The 24,908-nt window shown below is 49.0% G+C and overlaps 3 protein-coding genes across 3 annotated transcripts; 2 read left to right on the top strand and 1 right to left on the bottom strand.

Annotated features, from left to right (window-relative positions):
• The first annotated feature begins 556 nt into the window (after positions 1-556).
• On the top strand, positions 557-14,002 carry LOC132447436 (G1/S-specific cyclin-D2-like). Its single transcript, XM_060038224.1, has 5 exons — positions 557-978; positions 2,356-2,571; positions 6,054-6,213; positions 7,963-8,111; positions 10,868-14,002. Exons 1-5 carry the CDS (start codon positions 781-783, stop codon positions 11,207-11,209), a joined length of 1,065 nt encoding a protein of 354 aa, XP_059894207.1. The 5' UTR covers positions 557-780; the 3' UTR covers positions 11,210-14,002.
• A 1,914-nt stretch (positions 14,003-15,916) lies between these two features.
• Positions 15,917-19,869, top strand: tigarb (TP53 induced glycolysis regulatory phosphatase b). Its single transcript, XM_060038240.1, has 6 exons — positions 15,917-16,035; positions 16,327-16,364; positions 16,577-16,698; positions 17,099-17,176; positions 17,640-17,750; positions 18,330-19,869. The coding sequence occupies exons 1-6, from the start codon at positions 16,004-16,006 to the stop codon at positions 18,750-18,752; spliced, it is 804 nt and encodes a 267-aa protein (XP_059894223.1). The 5' UTR covers positions 15,917-16,003; the 3' UTR covers positions 18,753-19,869.
• Positions 19,870-20,259: 390 nt separating this feature from the next.
• On the bottom strand, positions 20,260-22,349 carry fgf23 (fibroblast growth factor 23). The gene is made up of 3 exons (XM_060038239.1): positions 21,905-22,349; positions 21,701-21,804; positions 20,260-21,397 (listed from the first exon to the last, which is right to left on the bottom strand). Exons 1-3 carry the CDS (start codon positions 22,137-22,139, stop codon positions 20,924-20,926), a joined length of 813 nt encoding a protein of 270 aa, XP_059894222.1. The 5' UTR covers positions 22,140-22,349; the 3' UTR covers positions 20,260-20,923.
• Between the last annotated feature and the right edge of the window lie 2,559 nt (positions 22,350-24,908).

The raw sequence follows: 24,908 nt of genomic DNA, 5'->3' as shown, positions 1-24,908 counted from the left end.
TTCTGGGAGATTGATGTGCACTTTGTACACGCTTCTCCACTAATAGCCTTGGCTTGGAAGAGGTTATTGGCTGTGATCCTGTATCACGACATGAATGATCTGAGCTGCTCTTTTCCCCTACCTTCAGGCACTTTGGAGATCAGCTTAAACTACACAACAGTCGTTTCCTTGTATAATTTCATGCTTCAAAGTGTGTAAGATAGCAAAGGAAAAAAGCTTTTCATGTGTCAAAGGTTTTCTTCTCTATGCTGCAGTGACTTGTTCAGCATGCCTGCTATCATGAGCGTTGTGCTGCTCGTGATCATTCTGAAAGGCATCGTTTTGGGGAAGGGCACGAACATATCGATGTTTATTAACGATATCTGAGTGCATATGATGGTCGGTACTGGTGACGGTGTTTTCTTTGGTGGTCAATACAAAACCCGTACATAAAACGTAAACAAGCATATTATATGAGCCATAATAGCCAACGCTGCTGCAGGCCGTTCATTGGTCCGCAGCCTCGACCAATCGGCGATGACGTTAGGTATCCTGGCGTACGGCTGATTGGTCGACCCTCCTTCTCTGAGTAGCAGCTCAGTGAGCAGCGCAGAGGAGACGAGAGGCGGAGGAGGAGACATCAGCGCTGCGTTCTCCCCATGCTCCGTCCCGGGCCGCTGTCCTCGTGCTCTCTCTGTCCCCGAGGCCTGTCTGTATAAGTGTGTGTGTGTGTCATATTTATTTCGTTTGCTTTATTATTATTAGCATTATTATTATTATTATTGAGCCAGACAAAGAGCGATGGACCACCTTCTCTGCCTCGAGTCGGACAAAGTGGTGCGGGCCCCGCCGGACCCCAACATCTTCTACGATGACCGGGTCCTGCAAAGCCTGCTGATGGTGGAGGAACGCTTCCTCCCGCAGTCCTCCTACTTCCAGGTCGTGCAGGAGGACATCAAGCCCTACATGAGGAGAATGGTGGCCGACTGGATGCACGAGGTGGGTCTGCTGCTGGGCTCAATGGTTGTTGTTCAGGAATTAGAACCACCGCGAACTGCTGGCGACCTGTTGAAGCATTCTGCACGTCCTCCCAACCTGAGTCTATAACATGTAGGGGAGCGGTGATGTTAAGGCTGGTCTGGAGCTGTTAAGGCTGGTCTGGAGATGTTAAGGCTGGACTTGAGATGTTAAGGTGGAATGGAGATGACTCATCACTGGCGTGGGAGACAAGGAAATTCCACCACGACACGAATGCATTGAGTCGTGGGGTGTTTGCACAAAGTTCACAGTAAACCGGTTGGAATTGTCCTCGAGCCGTAATCACATAAACACGAAGAGATTAGGCTTAATTTACATGAAATCAGCGCACATATCCGGGGTTTTAATTAATTATTATGAATTCCTGAAAAGCAGCAACATGCATGACAGCAACTGGTGCCTGTAGTTCAGAACTTCATGCAAAAACCCGTCGCGTCCCATAAGTGCTTAAACCTTAAAGTAGTGCTGGTAGTTTCTTTTTGTTTATTTGCATTTAGTTCAAACTAGTTATTTAGCAGCGTTGAGTCCTCAAAGGTGGAGGAGGAGGAGGAGTGCGGGGGTGGTGTTGCACCACTTCCTACATGTTAGCTCATTGCATGTTTTTTAGTTCAAAGTCTTGACCGAAAATAAAGTCAACGTTTAGTCTGATACCAGCCAGACCCAAGCAGACCGTACCCGGGGGGTCCAGACCTAGTGGGTCTAAGTCCCGGGCCTGAACTAGACCTAGTGGGTCTAAGTCCCGGGCCTGAACTAGACCTATTGGGTCTAAGTCCCCGGCCTGAACTAGATCTAGTGGGTCTAAGACCCGGGCCTGATCCACAGACCTAGTGGGTCTAGGTCCCAAACCTAATGCGTCTGGTCCCAGTCTGGTGGGCCTAGTGCCCAGGCCTAGTGGACCTAGGTCCCAGACCTGATCCAGGCTTTGGACCTAGGTCCTGGGCCTAGTGGACCTAGGTCCTGGGCCTAGTGGGCCTAGTGGACCTAGGTCCTGGGCCTAGTGGACCTAGGTCCTGGGCCTGGTGGACCTAGGTCCTGGGCCTGGTGGACCTAGGTCCTGGGCCTGGTGGACCTAGGTCCTGGGCCAAGTGGACCTAGGTCCTGGGCCAAGTGGGCCTAGGTCCTGGGCCAAGTGGGCCTAGGTCCTGGGCCTAGTGGGCCTAGGTCCTGGGCCTAGTGGGCCTAGGTCCTGGGCCTAGTGGGCTTAGGTCCAGACCTGGTTTTCCTGGTAAGTCTAGGTCCAGACCTGCTATGCCCGGTTGTGCAGGTCTTCTCTGTGGGTGTGGTCTCCTTATCATCTGGTTATAACTCTTGAATAATCTTTTTTCCTAAAATGTTCAGGTGTGTGAAGAAGAGAGCTCCAACGAGGATGTGTTCCCCATGGCCATCAGCTATCTGGACCGCTTCCTGGCCATCGAGCCCACCAAGAAGGGCTACCTGCAGCTGCTGGGCGCCGTCTGCCTCTTCATCGCCTCCAAGCTCAAGGACTGCCGGACGCTGTTGGCGGAGAAGCTCTGTGGCTACACGGACAACTCCATCAGCCCGCGGGAACTACTGGTGAGAAGCTAAACCCTCTTCGAAAAGTCTCGTTCATCTGAGTGCTGAACGCCATATTTAGGCTGTTTTAGATTCCCTCTAGAATGTTGGCCAGAACTGAACTGGAGCCACAGGAAATGTATTATTCTCTGTTCAGTTAATCACGGTACAATGAGCAACATCCCTCCCACTGCGCCCCGCTGTCTGACTGTAACGGTAACGCGGTGGCGCCGTCATTGCCCCCTGGTGGCCGTCAGGCAGCACAGCGTCTGGGTTTCCTGGTGGAGTTTAAAACGTTCAGATGGTTATGAACGTTTTAAACTCTTTATGAGTTGCATTTTTGCGTGCAAGCCTTTTGAACTTTTGAGAGCTATTCAAAGATATGTGTTCTTTTAGTTCTGTGGAAATCCTTGATTAATGAAAGAACAGTCGTTTAAAATAACCTTTTTATAGATCGAGCCTCAAAGGCAACCCACTTAACTATTTACACAACACTCAGTAAATATTAGGTTTGAATGAAAAATTAACCTTGTAGGTCTTTGATGTTTTTGATTTTTAGATCTTTTTGAGGGATCTCTTGCCAATAAAATACTTGGTATTTGAACGTGTGTAATCAAAAACGTCAACCGCACATCGGTACCAGGGAGTTCAACTAACCAGATAACTGAAGTCATCTCTGTGTAACGGAAAAGTTCCAAACAGAAGGGCTGCCATCTTGGCTCTGCCATCCAGACGGGTTAATAGAGCCGCCCTCTTGTTCGGGGAACGGCGGGCATTGTCTGCAGGCTTATGTGTAGTCATCGTCATCGTTATCATCAGTCAGTTTCTACCTCACTCACTCAGTCACTCAGGAGGACAGACAGCTGAGAAAGTAGTGACTTATCTGCTTCAGAGGAGGCATGTTGAAGGACTACATGGTCCTCTCCATTCATCCGTTCATTGAGAAACATCATGAAAGGGTGACACTATTGCCGCTTTTCCACTGCATGGTACCAGCTCGACTCGACTCAGCTCGCATTTTTGGCGTTTCCACCGCGAAAACATGGTACCTGAAGTGGCTGCTTTTTTTTAGTACCGCCTCGCTCTAGGTTCCAAGCGAGCTGAGCCGATGCTAAAAGGTGACGTCGGCAGACGGCCGGCCACTGATTGGCCAGAGAGTGTGACGAAGTCACGAGAGCGACATGGCAACCATGCTGGTAACAGCCATAGCAGCGCTGCAGCCAACATATTCCACTTCTTCAACTTCTTCAACATGCCAGCTAATAATACGAACACGAATACCATCGCATCGATGTCCTCCATTGTTGTTATGTGGGTTCTGTCCATGTGTGGGTTGCGTAGGTGTTGTTTGCGTCGCGTACAAAAATATGTCACGGCCCTTTCGCGCAGCCGACCCCGCCCACGTCCAGGAGGTACTATTTGCGGTGGAAAATGACCCGTGCTGCTACCGTGTCGAGTCGTGTCGAGTTGAGTCGAGCTACATGTGCGGTGGAAAAGCGGCATATGTATATTTTTTTGATTTTTGCTTGGTGGGTGCTGGCTAGGTGTTGGCTAGCTGGTACTCTCTAGCTCTGCAGAGGCTTGTGACAGGAAGGAAGTGGCTGGGTGACGGCTGTCCTCTGAAGGGGCGGGGCTCTGAAGGGGCATGTGAAAAAGCAGCGATGCCAATATGAGTCACGCAGATAAGGAGCCACAGATGCCCCTGCCAGGTCAGGGGACACTCGGTCAGAAGCATCCACAGCCCGCCCTGCAGTTTCACTTTCACTTTGGTTTATAGTGTTTCTCTTCATTTGACTTGGGTTCAATCCCCAAAATGTTAACGTCCTTACTAGGGATGCACCGATATGAAAATTTTGACCGATACGATATCTGATATTAAAATTGCTGTTACGGCCGATAACAGATATTTACCGATATCGATATTGGTATAAAAACAAGTTTCTATGATGATTTGGTATACTGAAGAACATGTAAACACTGAATATGAAAGTTATTTCTTTCTTTATTTTCCAAAACTTCGAAATACATTGTTTCTTCAACAAGTTACAGGGCATCCATAACAAACAGAAGTTACTAACAGTGTTAGTTTTAGGCTACTTTTACAACTTGCAACTATGAAAAAGTTTGGATCATAAATCAAAATAACGATCACAAATCAAAATATCTTGACAAGGTTTTATAACTTAAATCAAATTTGCCAATATTCATGGAAACGAGACACTTGTCTAATAAATTACAAAAAGTGTTTCAAGTTTAAGTCAATTTCAACTCAAATCTGTGAAATAGGCTAAATCAAATATATCAAGGGAGGTTGGTTGTAGTCTTTTCACTCGGTTCTAGCCCTACTGTTGATCCGGAGAACCGAGCGAAAAGACTACAACCAAATATAAACATGTCCGGTTCCGGTTTCCGTTTCAATGGGATTACGGAACGCCAAATAAAACACAACAGAAACTGTATTTCGCTACGATACTTGATGATGTTGTTAATACCGGAATTGTCCTTTTTAAATATGCGCTGATCACGTGAACGCACAACTTTTTTTTTTATCAGACGATCCGCGGATCACTTGCGTCCCGAACCGTGAGGGTTAACCCGTACGGATCACGGGAAACCCGTGAACCGTTGCACCACTAGTGGTGTTGAATGATTTGACACGGCATCCTCCGCGCATTACTTCGGCTTTGCAAGTACTGCATATTGCAATTCGAGTACCTTCATTTGAGACCGTAAAAAACATCCAAACCGCCGACATTGATTCTTTTCAGTTAAGGTGACAAGCACTCCTGTACTGCCTGTCCGTGCGTCTCTGGCTGCGTTACTGACACTGTCACATGACCAAACAAGCTGCGCATCGGCAAAAAACACACACAACGGCAACTAGACGGAAATAAATATCGGCTGTTAATATCGGACCAGTTTTACTTATTTTGCCGATGCCGATATGTTAAAAAAAGACCGGCCGATCACGATATCACTGCCGATATATCGTGCATCCCTAGTCCTTACCAATATGCAGATTTGTGTTTTTTTATTTCTAATTTAGAGTGACTCTGTTGAAGGTGACGTGACGTATAATACCACCAGGTGTGAGTGTGCACCTGTCAATTAGCAGTTGCAAGCCGTTTTGAAAATCTGCCTCTTCTGACACCAGTGGCCGTGTCCACCTAGATCTATCCCCCTGTGGTGGCTAGATCAGTCTACCAGCCTACCTACCCAGTGTAAAGGCTAATCACACTCACTGCGGGTGGTTTAATATCTCACCTTTTTAATTCCGATGTCATTAACGACCAGGCACAGTGTGAGGGTCCCTCTAACAACGGGATCAAACCCAGAACTCCTTGATCACCTCCACACCGTCCTGCCTCCGACACAGAGGATAGGGAGAACCTCCGCACGGTCCTACCCCCTAGGACCCAGACGGAGGAGCATAGTGAGAACCTCCACACGGTTCTCCCTCCTACACAGAGCAGGTTCTGATCCTGACGCTCTCCGCTCCACAGGACTGGGAACTGGTGGTTCTCGGAAAGCTGCGGTGGAACATTGCGACGGTCATCCCAAACGACTTCATCGAGCACATCATGCACCGGCTGCCCCTCCCCAAGGACAAGCTGCCTCTCATCCGCAGGCACACGCAGACCTTCATCGCCCTCTGTGCTACAGGTACGCAATCACTCACGCCTACCTGTTGTTCAGTCGTATGGAGTGAAACGGGGGCCGTCCCAGCCCCAACCCGTTGACTCCTGGCTGGGTCCTCCTCCTCCTCTCTGATTAGCTATCAGAGGACCTGAGCCAGGTCGCATTGTAGCATGCGTGCACACGCACACTCTCACACACACGCATACGCATACGCAGTAAGAAGATGGTCCCAGATCCCTCAGACCACACCTGCCCCTTAATGACATGGATCTGAACTCCCTGCACTTCACATTGGAGGAAAGCGTGCCTGACCTCGAAAAGGTAATATTAGTGAATGGTAAACAATAGGCTGTTTATGAACGCAGACATTGCGCGTTCACGCACGCGACCAGACGCCCTGCGTTCAAGAACACGCTCAGACATTTATAACCCCACCTCCACCCCTGTATACCTCCACCTTATCCCTCCACCCCTGTATGCATTTCACCAGTGTTCCCAGTATCCCTCCCTTGTTACAAAGCAAAGGAGGAGGGGGGCGGGAATGTTACGAGGGCTCTGTGCGTACGGCTCTGTGGTCGCCACTGGTTTACTGGGAACGCTTAATCGAACCACAGGCACTCACCATACTCAGCCTCCCCGCCCACTGGTGTGGCTTCACTGCTGCAGGCTGTGGCGGGGCTGATGTGTGATGCTCTCTCTCTCTCTCTCTCTCTCTCTCTCCCTCTCGTTCTCTCTCCCTCTCTCTCTCTCTCTCTCTCTGGTTCTCTCTCTCTCTCCCTCTGGGTGTGTTTGCTGTGGTCGCTTGAACCTTTCGTAAGCAACTGGTTATAGCCCAGCTCAGACTGGCTGTAGGGCCAAGGGAGTTGGAGAGGGTAATGAAGAGAGGGAGGTGGGGATGGACGTGGGAGAGGGGGGGGGGGGGGGCTTGTGAGAGAGGGAGGCCTGGTGAGGATTTGTGCTAATGTAAATGTTTTTTTTTTGTGGACTGAAGATGTTATTCTTATGATGGAGAGCCCCTCCTATGCACAGCTGGGCTCCGTCCTCTCTCTCCCTACCTCGTCCTCTCCCTCTCTGGTCCTCACCCCCCCCAGGGGGCGTAGAGCCACCAGAGCTGCAGGTCTTTTTCTGGGCCTGGTGGCGTCACTGCGGGCCTCTTCTTGTGGGCGAGCAGGACGCTGGGACTGAGAGCAGTCTGTTCGCTACACTGCCGTTCGCTACACGGCTGCTCGCTGCCGACTGTTCGCTTTCCCGTCTGACTTGATGTGTCTGACGGTGGCGGCCCCTGACTGACGAAGGCGTGCTCCTATGCGCTGGAGATGTTCCCATAGCAACAGCCGTCCACCTCGATACCCTCCAGACTCTGCTAATGTAATCTCTGTGGTCGGGGGGGCTAAGATGTTGTTGCTAAGATGTCTCCATGGTCACGTCCGGACCTCCGTCCCACACCTTCCTGCGGGGGTTGGTGGGGGTGGGGGGGGTCCTGGAACCCGATCTCACGGGTCCGGAATATTCCTGCTGGTTTCCTCATTGTTGTGCAGCCTCTCGGATCCGACAGCAGATCTGCCAGATCGTGGTTGTGGGGGCGGAGCTATGCTCGCTGGAGAGCGTTCTCACGGTCTCCTAGCCAATCGGGCGTCTGGAATCCCCATACCGGCTTTATCAACAAGACTGTCAGGGCTGCAATTAAGACCAGTGCTCCGCATGTTTCCAATCGCTAACGTACGCAAATGCCCTCAACGCATCGTAAACACTAACCCCCCTCCCCCCCTGCAGACTTCAGCCTGGCCCTGAACCCCCCCTCCATGATCGCCACGGGCAGCGTGGGCGCTGCCATCTGCGGCATGCAGCATGAACTCGCCGACCAGGCCCTGCATCGGGACCACCTCAACGTCCTGCTGGGCAAGATCACCAACACCGAGGTGGTGAGTACCTGGACCACCTATTGGTGTTGTACCCTGGATCTATGATGAGCCCCCACACGCTGTTCAGACCGGGCCCATCACCAACACCGAGGTGGTGGGTACCGGGGCACCTGGGTCACCTGGGTCATGGAAGAGCCCGTCTAGTGATCGATCCCACTTGGGGTTCGGTTAATGAACAGCCTTTCCGAGCCATTTCACAATCGACTTGTTTGTGACATCACAAGTGGCATCACATCAAGTGGCGCTGCCCATCCAGGTGTGTTGTGGGATGGATCGGCCTACCCTATCAAATGGCACCTGGTGGAAAAAGAACAGACCTTTTTTTTTTATAATTGTACTGGTGTGCATGGAGGTTTTTATGGGTGAACCGACTGATAAATGAGGAGAGCTCTACTCTATATTTGTACCTAAAAGATGATGATGAATCTAAAAGGGATTGCCACCAATGGAGAACAGAGTCCTCCCATTTCCTCCTGCACCAAAACTAAACATGAGTCTTTTATTTACAGATGTCGTGCCATAATTACAAATCGACTTTCTAAACTAAATGACCCTAAAAAATGTAAACAGTGGTTGGAAATGAGTATGAGCTATTTCTCAATCTCGGGGGGTGGGGGGGGGGGGGGGGGGGGGGGGGGGAAGAGAGAGAAATGACAGACGGAGACACACACAAAGAGACGCACACACAGACGCACACACGGGAAAGAAAACTTGTTGTTGTTGTTAGAACCGGTTGTGATGTATTCCACTCGGGTGCCAATAAAGCTCTTTTGAACGGGTTGTGGGCGCTGGCAGCAGACGGCTGCTATAAAGGGCCTCGGCAGGCAGGGACCTCTCAGAAGACGGAGCCCACATTCTTGTGGTCCGGCGCTGGCGGTCCCTCAGCGGCCCTCTTCTGCAGCGGGCCCCTCCTGCTAGACTCTAGTACGTCTGTGCTTAAAAACACACAGCGCCATCTTTACAAGAGGGGGACCTACGGGGGGGGGCGATACAAGGGGGGGGGGGGGGGGGGGGGAAGAGATACTAGGGTTATCTCTACTAATGGAGATTTGTTTACGTTTTTCATGTGTTCGTTAGTTTACCGTTTTTCGTACCTCAATAGACAGAAGAGGGAGGAACGACGGAGGGGTCTAATAGAGGGGGATTGACGTGGACCGTCCAACCGCAGGAATGGGAATCGAACCTGGCTCGCTAGCTACAAGGGGATTAGCCTGAATGTCGAATGCATGGTTCATGGTGGAGCCGCCCAGTCTAGCTCAGACCAACTCTTCCATGCGCTCATAGCAGACACGCTTGTGTCTTACACGTTCTGGGGGCCCGCCGTCCCCCTATAGGCCCAGAACACACGGCTCTGTGTAGCCGTATTGTCATGGGTACGTTATTACATAAAGACCAGATGCTGAAACAAAAACCAACCAATGGACGACCAGAACCACCCAGCCCCCCCCCCGACCACAGCCCACCTCCCCTCGTGCTGGTGGTCCGGTCGCCGTGGCAACGCGGGCCCCCGCCACAGCCCGCCGTCACAACAGGCGTCCCACCGCGTACCATCAGGTTCCAATTATCCCCACGTTTCAAAGGAATGCGGGCCCCTCTGTGGGCCCCCGTGCATTCTTCAGGGCCCCCCCCCCCCAAGTCTGCACCGCTGGAGACCTCCCACATGCTGCTCAGACCCGCAGGTAGACGTGTGGGGGTGGGTCCCGGGGGGGTCATGTTCCCTGAGCACGGTGGCAACCCGTTTCTGAACATCCTGTGCCACTGATCTGGGATCTGTCCCCCGTCCAGAGGTCAGCGGGTCACGGCTCGTTTCCTGTACGCTCTGGGGAGACTCGTGTCTCAGTCCGTCTGGGTGTGAACCCCGACTCTCGTACCTCCCCCCGCCCCCCCCCCCCCCAAACACACACATGTACCGAGCACAACACAGGCCTTTTGTTTCACTCAGTCTTCTAGCACAAGATTGAGTCCAAAAACTTGTACTTGCTAAGAAAAGACTAGCTTTCGACATCCAATAACTCGCGCTTTGTACCGGGATGGAGGTTCATTGCAGCTCCTTCATGCGTTTCATCGGCCGTTGACCCGTACTGCTCAGAGTTTGGGAAAGAATGCCAAGTGTTGTGTTCTTTGGTTACAAGTCATTGTTAAACCACACGCCTGACAACTCTCAGCGTAACAAGCTAAGCAGAAAGACGTTATGTTTGCTCTCCATAAACCACGTGGGCGATGGCCTTATGTTGTTCTGTGAGAGTTGGCACCGGGGGGGGGGGGCTGTTAAAAAAAAACCTCCGCTGGGCCCGTGAGAAAGAACCGATCTCCTGGTGTCCACCAGCAAATGGCTGCGGCCCGCTCGGCCCGCCCTCTTGCGTGTGTAGAGGATTCCTGGGCCCTAGCAGCCGGAGTCGCTGGTATCAGTGGGCGCTGGGACCCATTGTTCTCACCGCGGTCTAGACCACTTACCGCAGAACCCGTCGCTCGCCCGCCGGAGGTATGCGGCGCATGTGACCAAAACATCCAGATACCGTCGCGCGGTATCACACGCTAATCACTCGCTAATCCAATAGTCTACGTTTGTTGAAGTGTGCGTGGCGGCCTGCAGCGGCCTCCGGGCCTTCGCACCTCCAGCAGGACTTGGCAGTGGAGGTTTTAGGAAGAAGGAGAACTTGGCCCCCCTGCGGTCTTCTCCAGTGTGTGTACCTTGTATGGTCTCTGCTGTGTCGCTGATGGCTGTGACCCCCCCCCCCCCCCTGTGTGTTTTCCAGGACTGCCTGCGGGAATGCCAGGAGCAGATAGAGAGGGTCCTGGTCAGCAGCCTCCGGGAGGGCCTGAGCAAAGGGCCCCACAAGGGCCACTACACCGGGGAAAACACCCGGGAGCAGCAGGACCTGTCCAGCACCCCCACCGACGTCCGCGACGTCAACCTTGAACTCGCACCCACCAGCCCCTCCGACACCGCCCCCACCCTCTCCCCCCCAACACCACCGCCCCAACTGACGTCTGCGATGTCAACCTATGAACTCGCCTCCTCCCCCACCTGCACCCTGTCACCCTGCCACCATCGGCTAGAGGACGAGCGGAATGGAGCATGTTCTGTTAACCAATGAGCTGCCAGTCTGGAGTCCCAGTAAGGGGGGGCCTCCTGTGATTGGGGCGTGTTTAACCGTGTTAGCTTTCCGTGGATGTTCCAAGTCACTTAACGCTGATTTAAATATCGGATTCTATTTCCCCCCTTTCTACACCCTGGTCATATGATGACTTTTTATATAGGTCATCTATAATAAACACGGCTCTTCGAAAGCTGCATGGAAATCGTACAAAACTTGATAGTGCCTTTAGGTTCTCAAACCAGAAATCTAAATATATTTTCATACTTGAAGAATAATTACCATAATAATTATATTACTATGCTACAATTTTTTTTCCATAGAATCTAGAGAAAAACATAACGTAATCAATTAAGTCTATATGGTTGTCTTGCGAGCAATTTCTGCCGTACAGGAAACCAGTTTAATATGCTGTCAACTATTTGCTGATCCTACGCGACTTGTATACAAGCTAGCTAATGCAGCAAAGGCATTGGCTAGCTGCTCTGCTAATGGAGAAGCGCAATCTACCTGCTTCGCTAACACAGTGGAAGCGCTAGCTCTCTGCCTTTCCCCTGTCTGCTGCACATATTGTACATGTGTAGTGAGGGCAACCCTTATTATTTATGCTCATTTTTGCTGGCCAAGAGTGGGCTGGGCCCGCTCAGGAGAGGGGAACGAAGACTCTGCAGCCCCCAATTAATATTTGGTATATTTCCATATGGCTACGTTCGACTTGCTAGGTTTTGATGGCGGTGCTCGATTCGCTAGCGATCTCCGCAGATATTATGAATGCAGAAACCTTCGGGATGTTGGATGGGAGTCGGGGGGGGGGGGGGGGGGTCACCCACACGCTGACCTCGTCAAGATGGCCGATGCCATGTCTTAAGGTTTTTAGAGGAAGTGCAGTTGATGTGTTTGAGGTTTAGGTAACGTGGATGTGGAGTGAAAGAATTTTAAAAGACAAGTGAGGAGGTTTTAATGTCGGTAGAGTAGAACTGAGCAGAAGGAAGGAAGGGAATGGAGCGGCCTCTGATGGCAGGGGACTGGTGAGGGGTTTGTTGATGAACCAGAGGGAGAAGGTAAACTTAAGCTATATAACTTATAACTTTGAGAGTCACGGGTCAAGTGAGTGGATCACAGGAACTAGTTTGCAAGTCGCTCGATGGAGAACCCAGTGGTGCCCTGCGGAGTCATCGCAGGGTCTCCTGGACCATTTGACCGTTGAGTTTGCATTTCAAGTGGACATTTACAAGCGGGTGGGTGGGCGAGAGTTTACGGGTGGGGGGGATTTGGATCAAACTTCATGCACTTTTGAAATCACACTCCTTGCCAATGGAAATGGGAAGGCGGTTAAGGAGAGATGGGTGGGTAGGGCTCGCATCCCCCTCCCCCTCTAAACTCCTCCCCCTTTTTTAAGTTATTTGATCGATTCTGGGCTGGATTCCCATGCGGGGTAATGCACTTTGTCTTCAAAGCTATCCCCTGCTCGGTGAGGAGGTTAGGTTTACCATTTTATAGTTGTGTTGAATATGGAACCAAATCAGTTGCAATGCACAGACCGATAATCCAAGTCACGTCTAGACACACGCATTTATCTATATTTAGATATACATCTTGGTGTGTTTTACTTAACCTTACTTGAATATTTGTTTTCCTAATTCACAGCGAATCTTTCAGACAGTTTGTTGAAAGATTTGTGTACATACTTTGTGCAAAATTGTGTTATGGTAATTTTTTTAGTGTGTTCTTTAAAAAAATAATAAAAGTATAAACTGCTCTGTACTGAGTTACAAAAAATACTGTCTTGTAAGACGCCTTTTTATATGAAATACAAAGTTGTTCGCCTGTGTTGTATGTTATTAGTTTGAAAAAATAACCTCAAAAACATTCTTTGTCAATCTTATATGTGCTTTAAAATGGAAAATTGTCAAAGCTGTTTTTCCAGTAATTGTTTTTCAGTGGTTTGAAAGTGATTTTCCAAAGTGATACCATATATTATATAAATATATTCTAGATATTCTCTTTTCCTTCTGCTGCTATTAAGCTCTTCTTCCTAGGCTTGTACCATGATGACATTTCCTGTTTGTGATCCTCCAGTGTGCTGCTATATTATGGATTATGACATGTAACCGATTCCTAGCTTTGTGAGTGTCGTGTGTGTTTGTGTGTGTGTGTGTGTGTGTGTGTTGGTGTGGGACTGGAAGCACTCATGATTTCAGATGTTTTGGAAAAAAAACTAGAAAAAAAAGCATGTTTATTCTCTTCATGTGTAACTTTTGTGTTTTATAGTCGATCATATTCTCGCTGCTTCTTGTCATGTGTGTGTACCTCAGGTTCTTAACGCAGAATGAGTGAGGTTCCCCATCTTGAATTACCTCATCACAACTCTGACCAATAACAAGCCTCTGTCCACCCGCTTTCTCTGGAAATTCCCCAATTGTCACTATTCCCTTTGGTCTGCTCAAATTGAATCTCTCCATCAATGGTGCTAAATTACAGATGGGCTTTACCACACATTTAAATGTACAATATCTAACTTAAGATCTACATTATGTTGTTTGCCTACTTTGACATTTCCCGTACCCTTGTTTCAGTCCGTTTTGAGGTACTGGGCCATCTGTAGACACCAGAGAGTGGTGCTGTAGTTTATCAATGCTCACTTTAGGGATGTGATCATGTCATAACACATGATCCAATCCCTAAAGTGACAGTCATACATGTATGACTCCCCTCACCAAACAGTGGGAGACCATCATGCAACTCAGTTGTTTCCGGTCCAAAATATCTGCTCAATAAATTGGCTAAAACTTATTTTCTACCGACTCTGTTTTCTCTTCACTTCTCCAACTGTCCACTACAATAATGTAGTGGTTTGGAATTTGGGCTCAATAGGTGGGTTTCAGTCACTTGATTATGATGATGCGTGAAAGGGGCGCGATTTCAAATGGAGGTCAGGAAGTAAAAAGTAAAATACGTCTATGGAGGAAACCGTTACAGGGAGTCCGTATTGTAAGGATTTAGAGCCGTTTCTAGAAAAAGATACAAACAATTAATTAGTAAATATGTTGGGCGTGATCCGTATCTTATAAAGAAGAGTGAGTTTTCGGCAGAACCTAAGGATTTGCCAACAATCGAGGCTGTGAACATCACTAACTATCTGGTCCTTCATACCAGGGGTCGGCAACCCTAGGCATGCGTGCGACCACTAGCATGGGGCCACCACTGGCAGGGGGCAGCATAATCATTGGCAAACTTGGAAAAATAAAAATATATATATTTATATGTATATATTTATTTATTTATTTAATTATTAAAAAAATTCACAGCACAATGCGGCAGCATAATCCTTACAACCTATTTTATTTTGCACTTTATTCTGTTTTGGGCATTTCTTCCCAGTGCAAATATGTTTCAATTAGTTACAGAAAGCAGTGTTCTGAAATAGGATCAATTAATAGTTTTTAAACCTATGTCGATGGGAAAGCCTATAAAAGTATGGAGGCATAAAAAAAATTGTCAGCGTTCTACACACTTTTTCCATCTAGTTTCGACTGGGTTTTTGGATTGTCGGTGCCGTTAAAAGTAGGCCTATCATTTAGAATCGTTCACTACTTTAACGGCACCGACAATCCAAAAACCTAGTCGAAACTAGATGGGAAAAGTGTGTAGAACGTTCGCAGCTTTTACTTCTTCGCCAACTACTGAGTTTGTTATGTTGGACGATCAAAAACCCATGTTCTTTCCCTTAGACATTTTTTGCTGCATGTTCTTTCCCTTAGACATTTGACCGAGGGAACCGGGACTTATTCTTCAGAGGTCTATTGTTATGACCTGAGTGTGGTCTTTGTGAGTTCTGGCTGTTTGGAAGATGTTTATTGAAAAGATTAAATAACATTTGAGAAGACAGATTAATACATGGTGGTTTATTGACAAGATTACACTTTTCAACAATTGTTATAACTACAAGAACATGGTGTGCAATAATAAATTGGAATCCATTATATTACATATCATACACCTCGGCAGTACAATTGGGCTAGGATAAAAATATTACATTTTAATTTAGTATATATATATATATATATATATATATATATATATTATAGTATTGAAGTATAGTATTTAAATATTTGTCCTCCTCCTCCCTCCTCCTTCCCCACTTCATTACTCCAATGGGACGACAGACTCCGAAAGATTAGACAAGACACAACAAATTACCCCAATCTTGTCAATCAATGCTAGTGCCTCGCCTGGTTTTGTTGCCATGTTCTCTATGGGCATAGCCCTGCTTTGCAGAATCTGATATTTTCTTCAGACTAATCCTATGACTCTCTCCACATGAATACGCAAATTAGCTATTTTTCTAGTTTCTGCCACCTCATACGCTGACAGCTGTTTTCTCCCCTTGGTGAATGTAGGTATCTAGTGAAGCACAGTAAAATCCCACACTATCACCAATATTAAACCCACCGTCTGCTAGGACAATATCTCCAGGTAACAGTTTATTTAGGAGGCCACTCTCTATTGTGATCTGTTTATCACTGACTCTCCTTCCCCAAAGATATGTAAGTGACATTAGCCTTGGGGTGCAACACCAATCAGAAATATTACAGTATGGTGATGCTTGTTGGTGGACCCCGTCTATTAGATTATTAAGTCTTAATAATTATTACGTTTATTTTTACTTACGACCATTCCATATTATCATAGTTTTAACCCTGAATTGAGGTATCACACTATTGGCTGCTGCTGTGACGACAACCAGCTACGTCACGCTGAATAACCCGGAAGTTACCCTGATTGACCGGGACGATGTTTACATTTAGCCTGACCATCGTACGACAGTAAGTCATTATCGCCGAGTCCTTTATCTCAGAAGTATGAAACGCATAACCATTGTTATTGAATACGATTGGCGTCGAAACCCCAAATATAGAGATGCCTTCAAAGTCTGTCGTCGGAGTATTCTGTCTTGAAGGTTACACGTTGAGTGACACGAGCTGTCTGCGATGTCAGCTCAAAACCATTCAGTGTATTGAACTGACTGTTTAACTGCCTGTTGTATTGTGTTGTCGACATTGTATGCTATGACTGTATACTTGAATCGCGATGTCTTACTGACTGTCTCCTTGCAGTGGTGAGACGCAGTACAACAGAGACAAGCTGCTGCAAGGTGAGTTCAACATAGGAAGGATCAGCTGATCCTGTATCAGCGTGTCAGGTATGTCGACCGTATGGAGGATCCTACAGCTGATCCTGGAGCAGCCAGGCACACATCAGCTGGGGTTAAAGATATGGGTGTGTCAAAACGTGTTCCAGTGTAACCAGTTAGATGGTTGAGCAATGAGCAGTGACGTGGGGATGACGGTGGTTCTCTGTCGTCAGGTCAGGGCGTGGACACCACCCTGTCGGAGACGGGGCTGAGGCAGGCGGAGGCGGTGGGCCGGTACCTCAGAGACCTCCGCTTCGACGCCGTGTACACCAGTGACCTGCAGCGAGCCCGCCAGGTAGTCCGGGGTTTGACCCCTGGGGTCTGAACCCTGCTCTCTGACCCCCCCCCTGCAGTCTGTAGACTCGTATCCATCTGTTGTCAGACATACCGCGCGAAACAAACATTCAATAATACATACATCACATCAATACAATATGCTGACTGGTGTGTGCGTCTGTCGGTGTGTGTCTGTCGATGTGTGTGTCCTTCGGTTCTTGTCTTTCATTGTGTGTGTCGGTGTGTGTGTGTATGTGTCTGTCGGTGTGTGTGTGTGTGTCTGTCGGTGTGTGTGTCCTTCGGTTCTTGTCTTTCGTTGTGTGTATCTCGGTGTGTGTCTGTCGGTGTGTGTGTGTGTCTGTCGGTGTGTGTGTGTGTGTCTGTCTGTGTGTGTCTGTCATTGTGTGTTCTGTCCTCAGACGGCTGAGCAGATCCTGAGGGCCAACGCGGGGGGCACCAGGGTGGAGCCGGTCCAGGAGCCTCTGCTCAGGGAGCGGGTACGAGACCGTAACTCTTCTGTCTGGTTCAACGGGAGTCTGAGGAGTCTGAGGGCTGAGGGAGAACAGAGTGGAGAACAGGGTTAGTCTGATGGAGAACAGGGTGGAGAACAGGGTGAATGATGGAGAACAGGGTGAATGTTGGAGAACAGGGTGGAGAACAGGGTTAATGACGGAGAACAGGTTGGAGAACACGGTGAGTCTGATGGAGAACAGGGTGAATGATGGAGAACAGGTTGGAGAACAGGGTGAATGATGGAGAACAGGTTGGAGAACAGGGTGAATGATGGAGAACAGGTTGGAGAACAGGGTTAATGATGGAGAACAGGGTGAGTCGGAGGGAGAACGGGGTGAGTGATGGAGAACGGGGTGGAGAACAGGAGTCTGATGGAGAACAGGGTGAGTGATGGAGAACGGGGTGGAGAACAGGAGTCTGATGGATGGCTCTGGGCTCGTCTTGCAGGGCTTCGGGGTCGCTGAGGGCCGACCCAAAGAGGATCTGAAGAACATGGCCAACGCCGCCGGCCAGTCCTGCCGCGATTACACCCCCCCTGGGGGGGAGACCCTAGACCAGGTGAGTCGATCACAGATCACCTGGATCCTACAGAGACCTGGTCTGAGTATTAAGGGATGAAACATGAGGAGGAAACTATTGTTTTAATGTTCTCACATCACAGCCAAAATGTGTTTTTATCGGTGTTAAATGCTGCAATAAAGGGATTTATTTGAGCAACACTAATGATGGTAAAGGAAAGGGTTTCCTCTGCCTGCTTCTAATGTGTCCTCTATTTGAAAAGAAGATATAAACGCCAAAGGTTTGTTATTGCCTTTATATTGGCGCCATCTAGTGGCCCTTTATGATAATGCGAAAAAATAATAATTAGGAAGTAATGTAAGAAGAGAGAACGGTTCTGTGTGGCCACGGCCATTGTAGACACATCAAACTCACCTACTCATGTAGGTGAGTTTGATTAGATAGTGTAAGTTTGGTGAGTTTGAACAGTTAAGAGATGGTTAGGTGGACCTATTAGGTTCAAAATATATGATTTGAGATAAGTGTTGTGCTTGGTTAATATCGAGACCAGGTGACATCGGCCCCCCCACCCCACACCAGGTCCACTTGGTCTGACCCGTCCTCTTGCTCCCCCCCCAGGTCCGGCGTCGCTTCAAAGACTTCCTCAAGGTTCTCTTCCAGCAGATGATGGACGACCACGGCGACGCCTCAACCTCTGGGGGGTCCCCGGGACCCCCGGCCACGCGATGTCAGCGTGGCCACGCCTCAGAGGAGAGGGGGTCCGGGACTGAGGGGGGGTCCGGCCCCGAGGGGGGGGTCCACGTCCTGGCGGTCAGCCACGGAGGCTTCATCCGCGTGGCGGTGAAGCACCTCCTGGAGGAGCTGGGCTGCACGCCGCCGGACGGCGCTCGCCCCGCGCAGCTCACGGCCCCCTGCCCCAACACGGGGGTCAGCCGCTTCCTGTTTACGCTGCGGCGGGCCGCGGGGGCGGTGGAGCTCACTGCAGCACGCTGCGTCTTCACCAACAGGAAGGAGCACCTGGAGTGGCTGAAAGAGTGTTAGAGAGAGCGGGGGGGGGGGGGGGGGGGGGGGCATGTTGAGGTGATGGCGGAGGACAGACCCAAGGCGCTTCCCATGGGGAGACGGACTCAATTATATCAAGAGAAGAGCTACAATCAATGAACGATTTAAAAGATGACAAATAGACGGCCTCTGACGGCTCCAGCGTTAAGGATGTCCATGGGGAGGGGGTTCAACAGACTGGGGGTCACCACCCTTAGAACTATGTCCCCTTAAGGCCTTAAAGCTCTGTCCCTTTAAGGCCTTAAAGCTCTGTCCCCTTATGTCCTTAAAGCTCTGTCCCCTTGCCATTAAAACTGTCTCTTATGTCCTTAAAGCTCTTTCCCCTTGTCCTTAAAACTCTGTCCCCTTAGGTCCTTAAAGCTCTGTCCCCTTAAGGCCTTAAAGCTCCTTCCCCTTAAGCCCTTAGAGCTCTGTCCCCTTAAGGCCTTAGAGCTCTGTCCCCTTAAGGCCTTAGAGCTCTGTCCCCTTAAGGCCTTAGAGCTCTGTCCCCTTAAGGCCTTAGAGCTCTGTCCCCTTAAGGCCTTAGAGCTCCTTCCCCTTAAGGCATTACAGATGGAGGCGGATGGTGTGACGTGTCGATAAGGACCCGGCAGCAGAGTTCTGCCGGTCCAGGACTTTTGGCTTTGGGGGGACTCAGAATAGTACTCCTCACAGGAGTCCAGAGGGGAGAGAAGGTCTGGATGAGGGTCTGGTCTGAGACGGGGGGTGGAGGCGGTCTGGGTGGGGGTCTGGCCTAAGACGGGGGGGTGCAGGAGGTCTGGTTGAGGGTCTGGCCTAAGACGGGGGATGGAGGAGGCAGTCTGGGTGTGGGTCTGGTAATTATTGTGCAGAATCTTCTATGTGAGGTGGAAAAGTATAAACTGTACTTCCATACCGAGTGTTTGGGAGGAGCATGCACTTTCTTTAATGTACTGAATGTAACGTGTTTTTTTTAACTCTACGTTTCCCATTGTGATCCCTAAGTAATTTTATTCTATGGGATTTTTGAACCAAAGGTGGAAACTTGTTTAAGTCACCGTTTTAAATTGATTTTGCTCGGGTCTAGAAATCTCTGTAGTCCTAAATAAATGAACTGAAAGACGACAGAAATCTTGAATTTTAATTCTCTCATTCAGTATTGTGCGCAACGTGAACTCCTTCTGCCTGGACTCGCACAAGAGGTTGTCCTGTTTTTCACATCTAAAGACTTTAAACCCTTCAGAAACACAGCGCAGCAAGAATCAATTCCATGAATAGAAGTGTTTATACTATGGGTTCAGATCTTGTGTCTTCAGAGAAAGCGATAATTTAAACATGGTTATGCTTCTGAGCATAGCTGCTCAATGTGTCTTTAATTAAGGAAGTTCATATTTTAGGAACTTATTTATCGGACACGAAACAGATCGATTTCTTGGCTTCACTCATCCTGCGGTTTTCCCCGTGGGCCCGTTTTGCTTCTAGGGCCCCCTAGGCTCCCCAGTAGCAGGGGCTGTAAAGAGATCTTTAGACAAAGAGTAGTCAGAAGTCTTGTTTCTTTGTTTTATTTATAGACAGAGCCTGACATTCGCATGTTGAAAGGTGCGAATCATTTCCCTCTATGTACATCTGAAGTACATAAATACGCACATACAATACATACAATATAAATAAGAGCAAGGAAGGGGTTTAAATAAATACATTTTCAGAGACTGTCGGCTCTTAATGAGCAGACCTTGGATAAGAGTTCAGATTTGAAATTACTAAAGAATAATACTAGGTGGTCGTTTGTTGCGCGTAGTGAGTAGACATTATATTATCACATGTTTCAAGTCAAGAATAATATAAATACAAAAGTAGAAGTTATCAAATACAATGTTTCTGGATCACTCTACAGGCACGGTTTGGTGTTAGAGTCTGGTTCTCATAGTGCTGCTGAGTTAAGTTAAGTGTCGGGAATGCTTTAAAGGCTGGTCAATATAACCTTTCATTTGTGTCCCATTCAGAACATTTGAAGTCACGTTTTTCAGTCTTAATTGACTCCCAGCTTCTCGGTCCTTCAGAAATAAACTGTCACGTCAAGTCTCACGGTCATGTTTCCTGCGGCTCTCAGCAGACCAGCTGGAAAACCATCCCAACAACAACCAGCACCAAGACGCGTGTATACTGACATGTGTCAATCAAGTCCCGTAACGTCAGCCTGTCGTCCCGGTGAATCGGGGGCTCCCTGGGCCCAGGGAGTGCACGCGCCACGGGTCGTCGTCTGACGGGGCCCCCGGGAGCGTCTCCCTCGAGGTGTTACCGCCGACCCCCCCTCCCTCTCCCGGTTCCGCGTCCCAGTCTGCGTCATCCTCCGGTACGGCGCGCGAGTCGGAGCCCTCCTCGGTCTGTGTGCGCGGAAACACGCTGTGCGGGTCCGCTGGGTCCACCGTGTCCACCTGCGCCTGCGCGCCCCGGGTCCTCTTGTCGCGGTGCGTGAGGCGCTCGAGCGGCACCGTGTTCCGCTCGGACAAGAAGAGCGCGCCGGGCGGCACGTAGCGCCCCGGGGTGAAGGTCTGCCGCGAGCCCTCCAGGTCCAGCAGGATCCCACTGCGCCATGAGTAGTACACGTCCCGGTGGGTCTCCAACAGCCGGTGGGTGAAGAGGCAGCTGTCCCGGTGGCAGACGGACTACACCATAACAAACATCATCATCATCAACGTTATCGTCATCCTCATAATATTAAAAAAAATCTAAAAATGCTAACGATATTACTAATAACGGGCCTATAGGTTCAGTTATGGCTGGTTTGACAGCCAAGCCGTGTGTGAAGCCCGGCATGCTGCAGACTTCAAGCGAAGCGTCGATGGAGACGTGCGTAAAAGACGCGTAAAGACTCCCGGAACCAAGTGGATTTGGGGTTGACTTAATCCACTTAAACTTCAACACTTAGTTCAGATCAATGTTCCCGCAGAGCAGCTGGGGGTCCTCACCGAGCTGTAGGGCACCCCCTCGGAGTCCAGGCACACGTAGTAATTACTCTTGATGCCCAGGATGGCCACGCGCTCCCTGGTCTCCGCCTTGAGGATCAGCACAGCTGCGGACGTGAAGGAACATCCGACAAGTTACACATGCACGGAAGGTCCAAACCCAAACCATCCTTAACATGAACTCTGGATATTAAGAAGTCCACCTACTGTAGGGACTCCTGAGGGTGGTCTTGCGCACGTCGCCGTTGGCCGTGATCTCCAGGTAGAAAGTGTTGAGCTCCGTGGCCGCCTGCAGGTGCACGAACCGCCGCGGGGAGCCCCAGTTGGAGCCGAGCAACGGCGAGGGGTTGGGGACGGACTCCGCCAGCCGGAAACCCTGGAGGACCGCGAGGAGCACCGCCAGCACGGTGTCCATCAGCTCGGACTTCTTGGTGACCTCCATCCTGACGCTGTGGCTGCTGGCCGTCTGGAGATGATGTGTTGAGCCGGAGACAGAAGGGTCCCTATTTAAGGGCCCAGACCGCCGCTCTGCGCTCAGGCTTTACGCAGCGCTCGCCCCCGAGCAGATGTGCGGCTTTCCTCCGACGGAAGAGGCGCTTCCGTCGGACGAACTGTGCGTGGTCCACCTCCAGGAGGGGTGGGTCCACCTCGATGAGGCCGGTCCACCTCCAGGAGGCCGGTCCAACCGTGGAGGCCGGTCCCCCCCCCCCCCCCCCCCCCCCCCCCCCCTCCAAGGAGGTCTGGGGAAGGATGAAGAGGTAGGCCCACCCTCCTTCGTGCAGTCTGTTTTGGGGAGGTGTTCTATATTCAGGCCCCTGGACCTACAATGACCGTCATTTATTATTCATTTGGCTAAAAATAAAACCTTGTGTTGTGTAGCCTTATTTAGTTTTAGAATAGTTATTGAGCATTATGAAATGTAAACGTTATAAATCAATCAAATCTTCACTCTTGTAAGTCTCCATTTCGTTGGCTTTAGTTTTAACCTTAATTGTAACATATTTTTATCAAAAATTATACAGTTGTATTGAAATAGAAAAAATAAATATATATAGGCCCTATATATATATATATATGATGTGTAGATGTAAATATGTATGTTTATATATTTATATACTTCTACAAATATTTTCAACGTATGAATACATATAACGTTATGACCATGACGTCCAGTGTTCATGTTGAGTTTAGTATTTTCTGCACCAGAGCAGCACTGGCGCTGTTTGGACGACAGATGGCGCCGTTAACAACACGCTGAACTTCGGCTCCTGTCCGTTTGCGCATTTGTTGACGCGTGGTGGTGAACGGCAACTTGAGCCCAAAAAAGACTCCCAAAAATCGAATGTCAAAACAAAATGGCGTTTGTTTAGAGAAATTGATAGGTTATTAATGATTATGAATACATATAAATATTTAATGACTGGCTGCAGACCTACCAAAATAGTAATTACAAAAAGGTTCAATATCAAAACATTTGAATGATAAAATAGAAACTGTAACAGACCCAGTCCCCCCCGTGTGTACACACACGCGCACGCACACACACACACACACACACACACACACACACACACACACACACACACACACACACACACACACACACACACACACACACACACACACACACACACACACACACACACACACACACACACACACACACACACACACACCCCACCTACAACACCCCACCGACGGGAGAATAAAAACATACCAATGGCATAAAAAACAAAATCAACATCTTTATTGTTATCAGGAATACAGTGGACTACTGTGCACAGCACATACGATCCTTACTCTGCGTTTTCACTAAAACGGTTCAATAAGGCTCTCGTTTTCTTCATCATTTACAACCATCTTAGCAAACTCAAACTAAGGCAGAGGGTGAGGTATATGCGAACACAGATGGACAGGCCTTACAGTAACGCTGAACACAAGATCAAATGGAACATAGTTAAAACAGGTCTGATGAAACACTGACACAATATGAAGACGGTAGAAACGGAGATAAATGGCAAAATAAAAACTTAAATCCTCACCATGTATTTATAAAGAAATGGTACTCGCAGTGAAAAAAAGTTTTAAATAATAAGAAATATTTTTGATCATATGTTTTGGTCAAAGCTAAAACAAAGAGGGTGCTTTTTTTTCATGGGCAAACTCGCATTTTCTTTTTTATGTGATTCCGCTCTTTCGCGTCACTCGTACATCGCTCAGGCGTGAAACAAAAAGACATTCACTTATTTATTCACCTTTAAAATAATGTTTGAAAGATATCCTCGATAAGGTGCTAGTAAAGGCATTGAGACACGTGAGTCGGTGTGAGAAGCAGCCATTTGTCGTGTGGTCGGCGCATGCGCAAAATACCACGTCCACACCATCAAATTCCCCGACTTTCAAGTTGCGTTAAATGTCCCAAACAAGTGGTTAATACCCTTCTGGTACCGCATGCAACCTCGACTACAAGAGCAACAATTCTTTTTTATTAAGTACACGAGAGAAACTCGAGCCAAACTCTCGAGATCCGATGCGTCGGAGCGCTGTGCGCTGTGCTGTAGCGCTGAGCTAGCCTTTGGCGTATTGCTAACATAAAAAATTACAAACAAACCAAAGCACCCCCGAATCAGCCCCAATGTTTTGAAAACAATCGGGTCAATAAAACCCAACCATCATCGCTGTTTGAAGAACACAACCAGCCGTTCGCTCTCAGGTCTGAACAGTTGAACCTCCGCCAGCGCACGGTGCGGCGGAGGCGCGGTGCTAGTTAGCTAAAACGGCTACGGTTAGCGGCAGTGGTGGGGACTTCTGCTAATGGACAGACTGACATTCTGAGAGCCACTCTCTATCCAGAGAGTAAAACCGTGAAAAGTACAGAGTGTACTGCTGAAAAGAGAGCATGACTCAAATATCCTCCCTCTGCTCTCCCCCTCCGTCGCTTTCAGGCTAAACTGCTGCTCTGCACTCGATTCCACAGAACTACAACCGCCCCGGCTGCAGAGCGAGGCGCTGGACCGGGACGGAGGGCGACTCTCCTCAGTGGGGCGATGTGTGTGTGGGGGGTGTCATGTTTTGGTGCTGCATTCAAAGCGGAACACGATGTCATAGCGCTTTAGCCTACAGTAAGTGCCCTGGCCAACAGCACAACACCACGGTCCCAACCGGAGGGAGAACGACAACGCATATAATAAATCTCTGTTCCGTTATGCCC

This window comes from Gadus macrocephalus, chromosome 19 (genome assembly GCF_031168955.1).
Source record: "Gadus macrocephalus chromosome 19, ASM3116895v1".
In the NCBI taxonomy this organism is placed as follows: Eukaryota; Metazoa; Chordata; class Actinopteri; order Gadiformes; family Gadidae; genus Gadus; species Gadus macrocephalus.
The sequence above is the reverse complement of the archived record's forward strand: the minus strand, read 5'-3'. Positions and strand labels throughout refer to the sequence as shown.